This window comes from Carassius gibelio, chromosome A1 (assembly GCF_023724105.1).
Source record: "Carassius gibelio isolate Cgi1373 ecotype wild population from Czech Republic chromosome A1, carGib1.2-hapl.c, whole genome shotgun sequence".
Taxonomy (NCBI): Eukaryota; Metazoa; Chordata; class Actinopteri; order Cypriniformes; family Cyprinidae; genus Carassius; species Carassius gibelio.
Window position 1 is genome coordinate 37338200 of NC_068371.1, and position 19630 is coordinate 37357829.

General features: G+C 36.6%; 1 protein-coding gene across 1 annotated transcript; it reads right to left on the reverse strand.

The window, feature by feature from the left end:
• Nucleotides 1-6983: 6983 nt before the first annotated feature.
• rnf150a (ring finger protein 150a) lies at nt 6984-19194 on the reverse strand. The gene is made up of 7 exons (XM_052606897.1): nt 18476-19194; nt 14025-14275; nt 13833-13904; nt 12906-12988; nt 12504-12600; nt 12206-12416; nt 6984-10863 (listed from the first exon to the last, which is right to left on the reverse strand). The coding sequence occupies exons 1-7, from the start codon at nt 18927-18929 to the stop codon at nt 10745-10747; spliced, it is 1287 nt and encodes a 428-aa protein (XP_052462857.1). The 5' UTR covers nt 18930-19194; the 3' UTR covers nt 6984-10744.
• Between the last annotated feature and the right edge of the window lie 436 nt (nt 19195-19630).

Below are 19630 nucleotides of genomic sequence, written 5' to 3' on the forward strand. Positions count from 1 at the left end.
CAATTCATTTTCACTAAAACAAATTTATATAACCATATCTAATCTTGTGTATATTATATATACCTAAACACACACACACACACACATATATATAGAATATATGTATGTATATAAAAATTAAAAATAATTATATTACAAAATATATTATATTGTTATATATTTAAAATATAGAACAAAAGTGTATATATATATATATATATATATATATATGTATGTATATATATGTATGTATGTATGTATATATGTATGTATGTATGTATGTATGTATATGTATATATGTATGTATGTATGTATATATATGTATGTATGTGTATATGTATGTGTATATATGTATGTGTGTATATATGTATGTGTGTATATATGTATGTGTGTATATATGTATGTGTGTATATATGTATGTGTGTATATATATGTGTGTGTGTATGTGTGTATATATATATATATATATATATATATATATATATATATATATATATATATATATACATATGTGTGTGTGTGTGTGTGTGTGTGTGTTTGAAAGTACAATATGTTTATTAAAATTATATATAATATAATGTGTTTGTGTGTGTGTGTGTGTGTGTGTATAGGCATATGTATATATTGAAATATAATGCACAGAACAAGATTACTAGATTATATATGGTTATATAATTTATAATAATAAGAATGTTTTATTTATATTATACATTCCTATATGTACATTATACATTACATTTTAAATATATACAATATGAATACAATATATTATTGTTTCTATATTTAAAATATAATGTATATTGTACATATAAAAATAATTTCCCATTTTTATAATTAATATTATATGGTCAAAATATAACCTTTTATATAATGCTTGGCTGATTTTTATAAAATTATAAAATAAATAATCATAAGATGCTTGTCCTTTGTTTTTTTCATTTTACAACCAAAGGACACAAGTCCTATTTTTGTAGTTGACTTTTAATCAGTCTGGTGAGGTGAAACCCTTGTGCTACATAAATAGGTCAGGTAAATAAAACATAGCTGATGTGTGCATGAGGTGTTTCCCCATCGGTTACACTAGACCTAGCTGTCGTTTGTGACGGATCAGAAACAGTGTGTTGTTCCGTGTGGTGTGGGTAACCTCTGTGTTCCTCAGGTTTAACACCCCTGCTCGACATGACAAACTGAAGCTCAAAACAACCACAGCGATAGATTCACAGCAGGAAGACAGAGGTGCGAGTGGCAACAAGCCATCCATTACTCTGCTGCTCTGGAGGTCTGTCAGCCGCTGCTGGGTGAGAGGCTGTAGGAGATCAAGATTATTCCAAAACAAACCACAAGAAGAAAACAAACCAGTCTGTGTTGGCGGCTCTGAGGGGGCTGCAGGGGAAACTGATCTGGAAAGTGGTGTGAACTTAGAATAAGTGATTCAGCAAGATATCCTTCAGTGTGTTGTGTTATCATGTTTAGATTAGCTTAAAAATACGAAAATGAGTTTGTTACAGCCTAGCCAATCAGAATCAAGTATTCTAGAGAGCCGTGTAATATACTAACTAAAGGTATGTGCGTAGGAAAAGCAGGATGTAAGAGTGCAATGATGTGCTTGCACATCAACTCGGACAGTTTAAAACTTCCATGAAATAAACGTCTTACAGAATCCCCTTCGGAGGTAAAGTCAGCGGTGCTCCGTTTGAGATTCTGTCAGCTGTGACTGACTCATTTCTGTTGCATTTCTCACTCATTTTCTCACTTCATGAAGAAAATGTTGGACTTTTCTGTGGAACTAACTTTATTTTCAGAAACAGACAGACCAAAACAACAAATTCCAAGCATTAGATCAAAGTGTAAAATAACCTCAGGTCAGTCTGACAGAACATGTCATGCTGACATCGACCTACAGTAAAAACCGTATGCCTTATATTTCATACACCACAATGCAAGAATAACTTTTAGTAATATTTCAAGATGAACACTTACTGAACTGAAGCAATTTCAGATTACTTAAATATCCATACAGAAATTCAAATATGATCCATCTCTGATGAACATTTATTTGCTGTCATTTATCACCATTGTATTGCATCACATTAAAAACTCTTAAGATCCTTTGATCATAAAACTAAACATTTAAATCATCTTGCTAAGGCATGTTATGGGGAGATAGAGAGTGAAAACTGATATTAACATGTATTTTATATTAGTAGTCTGCTATACTGTTATAAAGATTGACTTTTTCAGACTATTATAGGCATCGTAGGGTTATATATTCCCTCTTCTTCCCTAGCAGGCATATTAATATGTTTATTCTGTGTCCGTGTCAGTATTTCCGCATGTTCTCATGGTTAAGCTGTGTGAAAAGCCCTGATTGAAGCGTGTACATTAGGTTAGGGGCTGTTCTGAGGGATTTCTTTATGACTAATGACTTTCCCCGTCTAGTGTCTGTTCACCACAACAAGTCAACAGCTTAGTAACACATTACTAAGAATGAAACGAAGAAGACTGTACTTTTTCTAAATTTGCTTTTGTTACTTTATATGACTCATAAATATCCTAATTCTGACTGTTAAACCAGAGAGTTCCTGTTTTTGCGCCTATACTATTTTACAATCAGTGTTTAGATGTTTAGTGTTTGACTTCTGGAGAAGCTCCTGCAGCTGTTTGACAGCACACACTTCAGATTCCAGTCAGTCTTCATCAACAGAAAACCGCTGCATGGGGCGTAAATGTTCTGATACTGGAAAACCTTGAGAAAACCACACGTGTGTGCATGCTAATCCTAAACCTTAGATAATAGGCCCTTTTACTGGTGAACAGAGCAAGAGGGACAACTTTTGCATTTGACCCATTGTATTGTGGATTAATGTTAGAACATGTCACCAAATAGCTGAATTATCATAGAAAAGAAAAGAAGTCAGCAGTTTCACTGTCTGTCTCTGCACCGTTTGAGGTGATCACATCCTGAGCAAATGCTCATGTATAGGAATGGGTGTGTGAAACTGAGAGCTGTCACACACATGCAATGAGGTGTCTGAACTTCTTTAACATACAGACACAACAGGAACAGCTGCTTTTATTAGGGGCAATAAACTGTAACAGGATGAAAGCATGCAGTTTGAGAGCTACACTGTAATAAACTTCTTCATTGAGGTCTTTAACATGATCTTTTCTTTTCAGTATAATATATTTTAACATGGGAGGGACATGTACATATGTATCTGTGTTATTTTAGTATTATTCACATACTATTTGAGATGTATTGATATTTTTAATGAGCTTTTATTTATTTTTATTTTATATTTTCGGTTTTCATTTGAATTTTATGTAGTTGTGTGTGTGTGTGTGTGTGTGTGTGTGTGTGTGTGTGTATATATATATATATATATATATATATATATATATATATATATATATATATATATATGGATATATTAGCTTTTAACTATCTATTTTAAATTTATATTTTTTACATTTTAAGTTTATGTAGTTTTAAATGCTATTTAAGTATGTATTTATTAGCTTGTATTTATATAATTTATTATTTTTTATTTTCTGTTTAAATAAAAAAGTATATATATAGTTAAGTTGCTACATGTTTTAGTAATTTAAAAAATCTCTATGTCTTTTGAATTGCAGCTGTAGTTATAATAACTTTAATACATGCACGTTTTCATCTATTCGCACATTATTTTATTTGTCTGTTTTCTTTAACAAGACTACATCTGTATGAAGTGGGAGACAGTTCTGCACGGTGAGGCGAATTGCGTCCACTAGAGGGCAGTGTGTCTTTAGGTAATTATCAAACTAATCTTCTGAGCAGCAGCCGACAACATTAAGCATCTGTTAATTAAGCATCTGGAAAGAACTGACATTCATTCAAAGGAATCGGTTCATCCTAAACACATCTTCTTCTCATATGCAGATTTGGAAAGTCTGATTCATTTCAGTGAACCTATTCATCCGAGACGATTCGTTCCTTCAGTAGCAGCATCGGAAAAGTCCGATTCTTTCAAGTGAGTCGATTCACACGGTTCGCTCGCTGTTTTCTAACGTTGGAAGGTCTGTAACTTCTTCAATTATTTTAAAAATGGTTGATGTATTCAACCCCCCTTTTTTACTTGGTTTATACAGTTTGCTGTAATAGTTTGCTTTATATTGATTACCTGTTCTGGTTTTCCAGATATTTTACCTGTTCGAGCTAGAAGCTCATTCACTCAAAACCACGCGTTGTATTTGTGACAGAAATGTAATGTAAACAGTCCTAGTTTTTCAACTGATTACACAACTGCATTGTTTGGCAAGATACAGTTTCAAAGCAGCTTCTCCAACCCACTTTATGTTTATTTTTTAGATTTGAAGTGATGTAATATATTATCAAAAGCCACATTTTGCTGAAAGAGGAAGTTTGTGTTGCAATAGGTCAGGTAAGGACAAAGGACATGAAATTCATATGAAACTCTGAAGCTGCTCCAAACTTGTATGAATTTTATTCTTCTGCTGACCACAAGAGAAGATATTTTGAAGAATGTAACAAAACAGTTTCTGGTCCCCATCGACTTTTAGTATTTTATAATGGAAGTCAATGGGATCCATTAAACGTCTGGTCAACCGCATTCTTCAAATTATCTTACTTTATGTCCCACAAAGAAAAGAAACTCAGGTTTGAAACGACTCGAGGGAGACTAAATATTGACTCGATTTAATGCCAGTTGAACATGGTAATAAACTAAATCTTGGACTTGGAAACTAAAGATCAGTATGCGTGGAATTTACTGAGGAAACTGCACCAAAAGTGTTCCTCAGTGGACTGCAGCCAGAAAGACGAAGCTGGACATCCTGGTACTGGCAGGAGCACGTTCAGATTAGTTACTGTCAGCCAGCACAAAAATTATAAAAGGTAAACCATCCAAAATTGGCAGGACATCTGCATTTCTAGCTGCCAACTGACGTTTAACTAAACAGGGGAAATCTGGTTTGCACAATGCAGGGAAGGTCCTATAAATCAAATGTCCATCCGTTCGAGTGAGAGTGTAAACTGGGTGGCTGTGGGACTATAAAAAGGAACAGGTCATAAATCCAGGCCATGCTTTTAGGTTAGAATGGCCTGTGCAAAGCCCAGATCTAACACATGGAAAGGCTATCATAGATGAACGTGTAAAGTAGAGGTTGTGTTTGAAGAGCAGAAAAGACTTAAAGCCTGCAAATGACTCGTACACGTGTTTAATACTGATGCCTTCTGCGATTAGGAAATGCTCTGGTATCCACCCAAACTGTAGTGGTATGGCTGAAAAGGCTGTTTCCCTGAAGGAGGGTGAGGCACATCCTGGACAATCAGTTTGATGTCTCGGAAGCCTAAAGGAGATAAAACACTAGCTTGATTTGCTGAAGGAAACACTAGGGTGTGTTGTCGTGTGCATTGAAAACTTTCACGTCAGAATGGTTTCTGGGAGGTCAGAGTGACTTTTAGAGCCAGGTTAATGTCTGGACAGAGTTTCTAGGACGGATATTTGAAGTGGCAACTAAAATAAGGTGACCAGATTTATGAAATGGAAACTGGGGTCATTTCCTAGTTATTACTGTGGGTTACTTTTAATTTAACAACAATATACAGTAGAAAAATAATGAAAAACAGATACAAAATTACAATTTACATTTTCTATCGGCTAATGTTTATGCATTTAATGCTCATGTTGAGCACAATGCATGTGCTTTCTGCACATACTGAACTTTGACACGAGTTAAGATGTGTTCGTGCTTTACTGTCAAATGTAGCATGAAGACAGACAGCATTCATACCCAGCTCTCTTTCATCATGTTCACCTTTCATCCATAGTTATGATGGAAACCTCTTTGAGCGGCGGTTCTTCTGTTGACACAGCTTTGTTGTTGTGTTTAATGGTTCCCCGCAGCAGATGTCAGCTGACTGACACAAATGAAGATCCATACGGCGTGGTTAAGAGTCCCGTCTGTCATCTTTATTTTAACTGTTGCTTGGAAACAAAGGCGTTTCTGTGCTGATGAAAAGCATTAGAGGAAGATAAATGACAGTTATGCAACCGCTTAGTCATTAAAGGTGAGACCAGACAAGTGCCACAATTTTACATAACCATTTACATAATTTTACATAAATCCACTTGACTTTAGATATTGGATCAATACAATACTGATCAAAATGTAAAGTTTTTTAAAAATGTTTTTGAAATAAGTCTCTTCGGTTTACCAAAGCTGCATATTTTATGTTTAATAGTACAGTAAAATTGTGAAATATTATTACAATTTAAATTAACAGTTTTCTATGAGATTATATTGTAAAATGTAATTTATTTCTGTGATCAAAGCTGAATTTTCAGCATCATTACTCTTTCAGAAATCATCTAATATTCTGATTTGCTGCTCAAGAAACATTTCTTTTTATTATCAATGTTGAAAACAGCTGCTTCATATTTCTGCATAAACTATGACACTTTCCCCTCAGATTTTTTGGATGCACACAAAGTAGTTCTTAACTGTAATTTCTGCTCAATTCAATACAAAAGTAGCCTAGAATTTCTTAACAAAAAAAAAAAAAGACTAACCCCAAACTTTTTTAATGCTATTTTACACCAGTCTTTACTTATCAAAAACCTAAAAATGAAAATGATCTGTAAAAGTATAATTAATAATCAAAGACACAGTGAGTAGTGGTTGAAAAACTTCTGTTGAAATGTATTGTCCGTCTCAATCTTGGACATGATGCATCTTAACTGTAGCTGGGTATATTCACATTATCATCCATAACAAAAACGCTGCAAATCTCTGCTATACAGTATACAGCTGTTTTAAATGACACATCCCTGGCTGACAGTTACTAAAAGTGTGGATCCCACCAAACAGTGCATCATGTGTCATATCCTAGAGGAAAGATAGGTTAAAGGTGAAGCTTGGCATTTCTGGCTCACTAGCACAACTGCAAAAATAATGCTTTCAACCCATCTCCCTGTATGCCACTCATCAGGTCCAGTGCATGACAAAAACATTGATTTATTTAATGAGAAACACAAGTCAAACAAACACTCCATACTGTCTACAACAGCACACACACAAACACACACGTTCCTTAAAGAAGGAATATCATCCTGGCGATATGAAACATACTGCAAATTTTAGAGCTCAACACTTTTTGAACATGATTTTCACATTACATTTACATCTCAGCATGAGCTGTTTTCTGAATCTGTCCAAATGGATCCAAATGCTCATGATTATATACGAAGATGGCGTTTACATTGTCTTGAAGGCACAGCATGGAAATACTGAAAAATAATTTCCCAAGGAGAAAAAAAGTATAACAAACACATGATATGATAGCTTTAATGGACTCACAAAATGATTCCTAGACAGTTCAGACAGACAACACAATGAACCAAAGAAACCATTTGAGGCCACATTCACAAAACATTCTTAGGAATACAATTCTTCTTAACTGCCTTTTACGTAAGAAAATAAATTCTTATGAAAGTTCACACTTTTTCTTTGGACAACACTTTACAGCTGAAATGTTAAGCTTATAAAAATTCAAGTTTAAAATGATCGCAAATAACTTTAGCCAAGCCAGTAGTGAGGAGAATATTCTACAGTACATGCTTTTTCAGATAAGAACAATGTCTGTAAAAAAAGATCACATTTTTTCAAGAACTGCACTTTTTTTCAACATTCTTACGAACTTCTTAGAATTGATCTGAATTTTATATATTATTTGTAAATAGTTGCAAATTTTTTTTTACATTCTTACGAACTTCTTAGAATTTATCATTTGAATGTAGACCTTTTGTCAAGAATTTCACATATTTTGAACATTCTAAAAACCTAAGAATGTATCATTTTAGTTTTCGAAATTGTTTTTAGAATTTGCATTTTTTTCCCCATTTTTATGAACTTAGAATTTTTAAAGATTTTTTTTTCCAGGAACTGCTGATTTTTTTTTTTTTTTTTACATTCTTACAAACTTGTCACAAATGATACTTTATCTTAAGAATTAATCTTAGAATTTTTGAGACTTTTTTTCTGAAGATAACTGGTGAATCCAGCCCACCGTCATACTGTTTGTGCTGAAAGAATCATCTGTTACAAATGATAAGTGCTTAATCATCTAATATCACAGAATTCCTCTAAACATCAGTTTCACACAAGCTAGCCTACAGTGACGATCAAATCTGCAGATCTCAGGAGAAATCTCATGTGCTTTTTGGCAGACAGATGCAAATAACACTGCACAAGCCTGAATATGAATATGAGGATCACAGAACCCAGCGCTGTCCTCCACAGCAAGACCATTCAATACAAACACACAAGTCTCGGGACATCACAAACACATATCCAGCACTAAAGCTTCGGTCTTCTGGGTAAGAGCGTGTTTAACTGGGGAAGTGTACTGAGAAAAAAGACTTAAACATTAAAACAAAACACTAATAATGACTTAAATGACTAATAATTCACATTGATGGAATCCAAATAAGAATAACTATTTAAATTGGTAAGTCTGTATTCAACAACAAAATGCTATAAATGATCATAATATCTTCATTCTTGAAAGCTATTTAGTGAAATAATAATTATTTAACAAAACATATATATGTAAAAGGGGTGTTGTTTATCTTCATAATATAAGTGTCCTTTGATTGTTTTGGTCTTTTTTTTTAGAAAAATAAACCCTTTGATATCAAAATAATCATTCAATAGTCTTCCACCGTCCACACTGTGCCCGATAAAAAGCGAACAGTCATTTAAAACAGGCCGGCTGGTCAAGAATGCTAAGTGCTTTTACTGCTGTCCTGTAAAAGTTACGTGTGCAATTTCTGCAGCAGCCATAGCAATAGCAAAACCAATGACAAACAACATTTTTCGGTCGTCATCCATTGTTCAGGCAAGCGTCTGCGGCGCTGCTTGAGCTCTTCAGATCAATTCAGCTGCACAGATTGCATATCGGTTTAGAATTACTCACTTCACTTTCAGCAAAAGGGTTTATGCGATAATATCCAGGAATATACAGTAGAAATCATATGTGTCTACATTTACAAACATTCTACTGGTCTTTACATTTACATCCAACCCAACAATTCCTCTTTAAACCTTGTGCCTCTGAAGAGGTTAATGTCAGAAACAATGACCAATGGCCACATGCACACGGCAGGGAGGAGGAAGTGGCAACTGTTGTTATTTGTGGGAGTGAATCACGATGCTTGACTCATAATGGAACACTGGTTCACTGTAAACACTTCATACTGACCAGTGTTCCATGAAAATAACATGGAAAAGATTACAAAAATACATTTCTGTCAAATGACAGAGAGTGGCATCCATAATCTCAGAAATAGACTTGTTTGTTTAGCATTTTCGATTCAATGTTGAGTAAACCTTCACTAACATTGACGATCCAAGTCCCTGGAATCAGCTGCTGTTCATTCTGGCACCCAATCAAAGAATTAACTAATAAATAGATGTTTTTGATATTATAACCATCACTGTTGCTGAGAGCATAGCACTGTGGGATGATGTAATGCATGACGTGTGCACTGTATTATATCTTCACAAATTCACCTTATTCTGATTGCGATATTAAGTCAGGTGGAATCTGATTGGCTGCCAATGTTTTTATCGTAATGAAACCAGAAATATTTATATATACAGAGAATAGGAAAATAACATTCTGAAAGTGATTCCAAGGATCATACTGTGTTATTCTCTTAAAATGACTATTCATTAATTTTATACTTTTTGATGTTTATATTTTGACAACGAATTGCAATCATACAATCAAAAATGTATAGTACATAAAAATGCAATTTGAATGTTTATGTATGAGTCAGCTTTTATTTGAGTGTTGGATATCAATTTAATGTGATTAAATAATGGATTATTAAATAAACTTTCAGTTTTCAGTTTTCAAACTAGATAAAACCCTACTTTTTGGTTTTAGGCTTCCTGTAAAAAATTCGCTTTGGTGCATCACTTATAATTATCATTTTGGGTGTGAACGGGCCTGTAGTTATTTTTGAGAATCCAAATTGCAATTAATACATTTCAGTTTAATTGGAACGTGACATGCATGCAGCTTTGAATGTGGTTGAATGTGAATGCAGTTGTCACTCGTATAGACAACAAACCGGAGTGAGACTGGATTAAGCAGTGTGCATGTGGCCTAGTGGCAAAATGACAGCGCTCAGTCAAGACAAAATGAGAGGAAAGTATCTGCTTTCATGGCATTATGATTCACAAACACTGGTGTGACACACGGTCACTGGATTCGGCTGCTGAAACACTTCCCATATCATGAGCTGGTGTTTCTGGGTTCATTGTGCCATGATTCAACACATCACATATCAGAAGATGCAAGAATAGAGTCCCGCATACGATAAGAACCGGTGATACTTCACAAGGAGCATCTGACACTGAAACCACTTAAAGCGAACTCATCGAAGCATTACGTATATACATTTTGAAATATCCTGGTGTATACTGGCAGTGATCCCATTGTGAAGTTGAAACAGTCTAAATTTTCCAAAATAAAAGGGAAAACATCCCTCATAGGACCATGTGGATTTTCCAGTCTGGTAACACAAACTCGAGACAGAAGACATTGAGTGCAAAACAACCAGAGGAAGAGGACAAGCAAGCCTTTTTTGCAGTGATGGAGACCATGAGGTCAGAAAAAGGAGGTTGCACACCTGTGCTGCTATTGCACGTGTTCTTTCATTGTCCTGCCGCGGTCCCGCTCTGTTATGGCACTTCAGGACTTGACCTCGTCCTGTTCTGGATCAGACCGCAGGTCAGTGTTGGACAGGACGAGCTCCACTGGCATGACGAGGGAGGTGTCTGAATCTGTGCTCATGGAGGGCTGGTGTTCACCTGAAACAACAAAAAAACATTTAGGACGTGTGCGAGGACCAGTGCTGTTTTAGCACCAAACCTGGTGAGTGGATTTCTATGGAAGCTTGTTTACGAAACAGAAATAAAATAAACATTACAATTATGCAATTATAACTTGAAATTGACCAAAATAAATGAGCAATTCTGAGTAAAACAGAATACACGGAAACTTTTGAGAAAATGACAAAATTGCGAGATTTAAATTTAGAATTTCAGGTCGTAAAATTGCAGTTAAAAAAAAGTCTGAATTTAAAGATATCAACTCAAAATTGCATCTTTATTTTATTTTTATTTATTAAAAATTGTGAGATAAACAGTTGGAATGAGACTTTAGATTTCAGAGCTTCGGTTGAGGGACAAATGCCCTGGAAAATTCCTCACGAGACACGTGGCATGGTTTTATGGTGCTTGTGTTCTTGTCTGGAGTTTGACAGACTTATTTACAGTGTGTGGCAGCAGACCAAAGCAATTAATCTAGTCTGACAAAAGGCCTGATACGGGCCACAGAAACAGCACAGGATCAGAGCTGCGATGGAGAACCAGGACAGCCAAAGAAATGACCCAAATATATGAGAGCTGAAAGTAGATCACACGCAAAACCACTGGAACAGACTAAAATAATCCAATCCACTTCCAAGAGACGTGTAGGTCAATGTGAGGGACAAGAATTTCACATCAGAACTACAATACCTTTTATATTATATGCACATAAGCATTTCTTGTACACATGCTCGCATTGCGTGGAAAAATGTCTTTGTTAGGATACTTTTTACATTTTTATCGACTCCTCTTTTGAGTTTCGATTTATACAGTGATGTACCATGTTTCCACAAAAATATAAAGCAACATTGATAATAATCAGAAATGTTTCTTGAGCAGTAAATCGGTAAATTAGAGCGATTCTGCAGCATTATGTGACACTGAAGACTGGAGGAATGATGCTGGAAATACAGCTTTGAGCACAGGAATAAATTAGAATTTAAAATATATTCAAATATTAATCACAGGAATAGATTACATTTTAAGATATATCACACATAGAAACTGTTATTTTACATTTATTAAAATATTAAGTAAAAATATTAATGCAAAATATTAATTGAATAAATGCAGCTTTTTAAAAACTAATAAAAATCTTACTGACTCCAATTATTTAATATTAATAAAGAATTTAGATGTTATCCATTACTGTAATTTTTTTTTTTTTCGAGATACCTTGAGAAAACCAAAACTTTTAACACCCGCCCACCCCCCTCCAAAAAAATAAAAAATAATAATAATTATATCAAGACCACAGTGAGTTGTGATGATCCATACTCACTGCTGGCGATGTGGCGGCTCTCTCCAGCCTGCAGGAACGAGTCCATCTGGTGGGAAATATGAGACAGTCCTATTGCTCTGACAGCTGGGTCCAGGACCACCAGGCTCTCGCCCACTGAGACCTCACTAGCGCCCGTCACAGGGTTGGTGGGCGGCCCGCTGACGGACATCTCATAATCAGGAGGGCTGTCATCAGAACAGTCTGTATTGGCCTGTTTGAACGGAAAACTACAGCGTTATCCAGAGCAAAACACAAGGTCTCAAGCAAGGCTCGTGGATCCAGTAGCTTCTGTTCTTACCGGTATGCCCAGCGCCTTAAGGATGTTCATTTTGCACATGGGACAGGTCCTGTGGTCCTGCAGCCAGGGGTCCACACAGTTCTTATGGAAGACATGCCTGACAACAACACAGGGATCATTAAACAGTCAAGACGTATTTAAACATTTTCATGCATTTGTACACTCAATGTGTCATTGCAACCACATTAATATACTGGCTAACAATGAATGAACAATTTCAAGTTTCACTTTCACAGATTGAAAATTAGTTTTAGAGAAAGAGCTCATCACTGAACTTCAATATATGCACACCAAGCCTGACTTCACTGATGAAGATTTTACGCCTTATATTTCTCTGAGCATCAGAATTCATCATTTCAGACTTCTTAGCTGATGTCTTGTAATGTTTGTGTGAAATCTTACCGACACGGCAGGATCCTGACAACATCATTAGGTTTGTAGTCTTCGATGCACACTGCGCAGTTATCAAAGTCCGACTCGGTTTCCTAGAAACAGCAGGTGGATAAAGGATTCTGTGAGAAACCACACATGGGCGACTGTATGTGTACACTTCAAAGGGATCTCCATTAGAGCTAACGCAGCAGACAGGAACACACAGTCATAAAACACACATACAGTAAAGAGAGTGAATCACAGACAGGTGTTGAAGGCCACAAAGCAGACTACAGATATCACACATTTGGAGCGGTTTGAATATACATGTTTACATAATTTCGAAAGTGACACTTGCAATAAGAATGCAGAATCAGAAAAAGCCATTTTACACTTAAATTTTTTTTTTTTGGTCAGTATGATTTTTTTGTAAAAATGTTTTGCATTGCATTAAACGTGAGTAACAAAATATTTATTTTTCCCACTTTTTTTTTTTTTTTTTACAATGAATTTGACAAATGCATCAAGTTTTTCTTAAAAAATCTGAAGCAGTACAAATGTTTTCAATATTGATATTAATCAGAATTTTTTTTTTTTAAAGCAGCAAATCAGCATATCAGAATGATTTCTGAAGGATCATGTGACTCTGAAGAATGGACGAATGATGCTGAAAATTGAATAAATTACATTTTAACATATTCAAATAGAAAACAGTTATTTTATGCTGTAATGATATTTCACAATATTACTGTTAATACCATATTTTGATCAAATAAATGCAGCCTCGGTAAGAAAGAATACATTAAACAAAAACTTATATTACTTCCAAATTTGAATGCCAAGTTGTAAGGATTTGTTTTTTGCCCCATTTTGCATGATTTCCATTATAATTATATCACTGTTGCTTTGAATGAAGTGCTCGAAGCATTTCACACTACTCAGAAGAACGATCCAAACCTTGTCACCCTTCCTGATGGTCCGCACTTGTAACTTGCTTATGGCCTTTTTTGCAGCGTCGCCCAATCGCCTCTGCAAAAGACATGACACATGCTACATTGAAATGTCAGATTTTAAACCGACATTACATCAGATGTGACCCTCTTTGCTTTAGTGCATGCTGAGGGAAATAAAAGCGTGACTGTGGTGCACCTGGTTGCGGTCGCGTGCGTTTGCGTAGCGGAAGCGCTGGATGTAGTAGAAGACCAGCCAGGCCAGAGAGATGATCATCAGGATGATGAAGGAGATGGAGACGAACACCACGGAGGTGCGGCTGACGTATTTCTGCAGGTTACGCGTGCCGATGGTGATGTGCATGGCCACGGTTATGTTCTTCTCCAGCAGGGCCATGATCTCACGACCTTTGGGCTCAGGAATCATGATCGCCACCACATCGCCGGTTCCTAAAACCATGATGATAGGTTCAAATCTCAAACGACTTCACCACCAAACTTCACACTTTTAACAGACCATCATAAAACACTCACAGTGAGCGAGTCACAGCGTCAGTCAGTGTTCAAAACAACTTGTTGTTGTTGTTAGATATTTAATTGATTCAGTATTTAAACTATTTAGTGTGTTTTTGCTCATTTCTGGAGAGGCATCATTTGAAACGGAAGACTTCACACATCTTCCCTCACTCTTGCATCTGTGAAAGCCAGACATCTGATCCTCGAAATTAGCACCTGCTGGACTGAGCTGTGAAGCAGCCAACATGTCAACAAAGAAAGCAGAAATAAAACTATGAAGAATGTGTTTAACCAGTGCTGAGTACCAGCCTTCTCCATTTACAGACATTAAAGTGGGGGTGAAATGCTCGTTTTCACTCAATCTCCTGTTAATCTTGAGTACCTATAGAGTAGCACTGCATCCTTCATAACTCCAGAAAGTCTTTAGTTTTATCATATTCATAAGCAGGGTTGCCAGGTTCCAGAAATATTTCCAGCCCAATAACAACTCAAAACCCGCCCAAATGGAATAAAAACTAGCCCAATTTTTCAGTGTCCAATCAGATTAGACAACGGCTGAATTCCCACAAAGGGCCTTAAAATAAATTTATATAAGTTTAAGTTTAAAGTATTCGCCTCTTGTCTTACCCAAATTCTTAATATCACACAATGTTTTTTTTTTTTTTTTATTTATACACAAACTCATACAATAAAGGTCAAATAAGAACACATCCTCTCTGATTTTTTCTGACCCTAGTCAGAAGTACTAAATTTCTTCCACCATACTTCCTAAGTGGTCAACAGTTAAAGTGCTTGAGTGACAAGCAACAAGGGCAGCCAGCTTCAACTCCGCCTCTTTCACAGGTGAATTATTTCTTAGAAAGGAACTGCCTGTGTCAAATAATGTTCTGGCATTTGAGAAAGGAGCTGCATTTTTTTATGTTTTTCAGTCGCAGCATGAGCTACCAGATCACTGTGGTGAGCTCTTACTTCACATTTGCAATATTTGCAGAACGCTTTTCTATCATCATTTGGAACACTTCGAATCCACTCCTTTAATCCTTTCTCTGTCTCCCATTCTTTGCGATACTTCTTTCCATACTTTCCCCATTAACCTGACATTTTAGAATGCTGCTTGTTCATCCACAGACAACCTAACTGACGCTTCTGACTACAACGCTCTCATGATGTGAGTGACGTGATGATGATGCTTGATTTGTGATGTCAAAGCACATGTGGCGTGCGCGCCTACTCGCATCTCGCGAGAAGCAGCGTTTGTTGCCAAGTGTTCATTCCCAGGAAAAACACTCACTTATAAAAGGTTCACTTTTATCTTTGACCACAATTATTATTATTTTTTTTTTTGCGGCCATGGTACATTATAAATGTAGCCCAAAAAACCGCAACCCGCAACTCCGTATTTTTTCCCGCAACTCCTTTTCTAAAATAGCCCAATTGTGCGGGAAAACCGCCACCCTGGCAACCATGTTCATAAGAGAAAGATAGTCTGTACCGATTTTTCCCGGAAAAACACGACCGACTGGAGCCGTGACGTGTGGGCGGAGCTAAAGAATCAAGAGAGCCAGTAGGCTTTTGCGTTGAGAGCGTTTGGAAGCTGTGACATTATTGTGAGGACAAAACCATCATCCAAAACAAACCATGGCTAACAGTCAGATTCAGCCGTTTATTTATTTATTTTAGCGGGGCTCGAACCCGGGTCTCGGCATGGGAGGCGGACGCACTAACAAGGAGGCAGAGATATTTGAAGCAGTTGTACTCACAGCCTGCGGTTCCAACACACGATCGTGACCCTTTTTCGTTGGGATTGCATCATCCTTAAGAAATAAACGATACGCAAATCCGTCGTCAAACTGGATCTTGTTTGTAAAACAAGCATCTTCGAAATGCAGGGAACGAACAAAAACACTTGCACAACTCCGTTGATGCTCTGTAAAAATAAACTCCATCTACTCGTCCCTTAATGCTGTTTTTTCTTTGGTAATCTGAGCAGGGTTGTCTTGCCCTGGCAACCAAAAACACACTCCTTTTGTGACATTTCGCGACGCTCTCGCTCTGATCAGTGAAGTCTGTTGTGCTCTCAGTGCTCTGCTATACGGGAGCGCGCGCTCTTCCGGGAGAAGTGCCTCAGGACACATATAAGGAAATTCTGCTCCATCTAAAGTCACACAGAGCCATACTCGAAAAAAACTTTCCGAAACTTGTGACAAACTGGAAGGAGTATTTTTGGAACAGAAATACTCCTTCAAACATACAACTTAATTTTTGAAACTTTGTCCATGTTTAGCATGGGAATCCAACTCTTTAACAGTGTAAAAAACTCAGTATGCATGAAATAGCATTTCACCCCCCCTTTAAGAAACTGGTTTTGAGAGATGAATTACTGCACTGCAGAGTTCAGGATACAGGAGCCTGCGATTAATGCTAAACACAACACTTTTGTGGAGCTCCATCAATAACAACATGACAGCATCAGGTCAGAGGTGAAAGCTGTGCATGAATGTACAGTAGTTAGTTTCGTTTCATTCATTCATTTTCATTTCATTCATTCATATAGCACATATAAACACAACAGGATCGAGAAGTAAAAAACAAAAACACATTATGAAATAAAACCTCATTATAATAGAAATAACATGACAGTAAAAACTTTTTTGCTCATGACACTGATAAAGTCAATGGCCTCCAAAATGGTCAAAAATGACAAAGAATTCATGAAGCGAAGGGTCAAGAGACAAGAAAAGGGTGGGGAAGTGAAAGAGACAGACACTCTTGATCAGACACAACAGCATGTTGCAATATGCAAGAGATATTCTTGTGGTTGACATGGCTTGAGCAATCGACTTCCACTAACCTGCTAATGTTACCAAACTGAAACACGCACAGACAAGATCTTTGAGAACATGTTTTAAAGGAATAATTCACCCACAAATCCACTCACCCTCAGGCCGTCCACGACCTAGATGAGTTTCTGCATGGGAACAGATCCTGAGAAATGTAGCATTACATCACCTGCTGACCTGCAGCATATCCTCTGCAGTGAATGGGTGCCGCCAGAACGAGAGTCCGAACAGCTGATAAAACATCACATATTTCAGCCAGAAGCAAGGATGGAATGGAGTTGTCTCAGTTACTTGTGGATTACTGTGATGTTTTTATCATCTGTTTGGACTCTCGTTTTGACGGCACCCATTCACTGCGAAGGATCCATTGGTGAGCAAGTGATGCTAATGCGTGATTCCAAATGTGTTTGATGGAGTAACAAACTCATCTATATATTGGATGACTGGCATGATAATAATAATAATAATAATAATAATAATAATAATAATAATAATAATAGATGTTCCAATATTAAGCCCTGTTTTCTAATTTTGCCCTAATATTTTTTCTTATGATCTTGGGTTGCAGTGTGACCTGGGCATGTTTTTATGAAAATCATCCAATGCTAAGAAAACACAACAAGAATAAACCTGCAGCGACTGCAAACACACGGAGTAATTATGTCACAACTCAAGTAATAAGAGTCATTCTTCAAGAGAAGTGTGGAAATATAATGCAATATGAAAATATTAATGCAAAGATGCAATACAGTGCTTAATAATTTGCAAAGTATGTAAACAGACCATGCAAATCTCAAGAGTTTAATAGGTTTTTCCACATCATGATAGATATGTTAACTATTAATAGTGCAAACAAACTGGTCAAGCTCAGATCACACAATATGCATCATTGGTCATAATCACATGTGGGTGCATTGATGTGATATCTTTGTTAAACATTAAAGGAATAGCTTGAAGAATGCTGGTAACCAAACAGGTGCCTGTAGCCATTGATTTTAATGGTATGTCAAAGTCAATGGCTACCGCTTGGTTACTCACATTCATCAAAATATCTGCTCTTGTGTTCAGCAGAAGAAAGAAATACATGCAGGTTTGGAACACAACTTTGAGGGTGAACAAAGGATGACAGAAGGCTAATTTTTAGGTGAACTGTCTCTTTAAGTGGCTGTGCATTCTACAATTAAAGTGGGTTTATAAACTTGGAATACAGTGAACAACTTGCATTTTAACGGTCAATATTTAATTTACAATGACGTCTAGAAAGCAAATGCACAGGAACAAATTCTCATCTTACCGTGATGTGGCATAGTAATGGTCTCATTGGAGTTGGTGGAGCCCATGTTGAAAATGACCACAGCGGATGCATTGAGAGCAGCAGCGTGTCTGATCTTCTCCCTGTAGGTGCAGTTTCCTCGGGCTATCAGTGCTATCCATGGGATGTTGGGATGAGGGAGAGGGAATTTAGTGTTACTGTCACACACCTGTCTGTCCTGCAGAAGAGATGGCATAAACACGAAGCCCCTGGCATCTCTTTTAGGAGAGTGCTCCCCATATCTGCCACATTCACTCTTGTCTGTCTTTATTTCAGATGTGACTGGATCCAGGTAAGTGATGTTGACAAAGGCAGTGTACCATTCCTCCTTCTCTGCCACTGTGAAGTCCAGACACAGCAAATGCACGAAGCAAAACGACAGCAGCCATGTAGACAGGGCAAGACTCCGGCAGGCTTGGGTCAGGGACACTGCCATGTTTCCAGAATTAATCCCAAACTAACTCTTTCCAGGTCGGGGTACGTCTTTATCCTGCCTCTTTTTCAGTATAAGATTATGATCCTTGAATACGGCATCACTTGGCAACCCCAAAACACAAATAGAGCACAGTCAGACCGAAACATATACCTGTCCATCGGTGTCGTCCTTTAAGAGTGGCTTATAGATGCGGTCCACCATCATGACGAGTCACCAGCTGCTTCTGCGCTTGTTGTGACGCTGTCGGATGAGAAGGTTGCCAGATATTGTTACTAAACATTGACTAAGAATATCACCATATATTATGCAAGGGGCTTAAAGAGCGTTGTAACTAACTAACTAATTACGAACTAACTAACTAAATAACTAACTAAATCTATTAATTGACTGATAATTAAAAAAAAAACCCGGATTAAATTAAACAGAACGTTTCTATGCAACACACATACGTTGCATAGTCGCTCATATTATAATAAATTTAAACACACACACACACACTTTATATATATATATATATATATATATATATATATATATATATATATATATATATATATATATATATATATGCAATAATAATTATTTCCAAAAACTAGGTACTGTGAAGTGCCATTATACCCTTCACTCCTCACCCATCGAACAAACATCATATTATATTATTATTAACAGACAAGGTTAGAATTTAGGGAAGCTGTTTGATG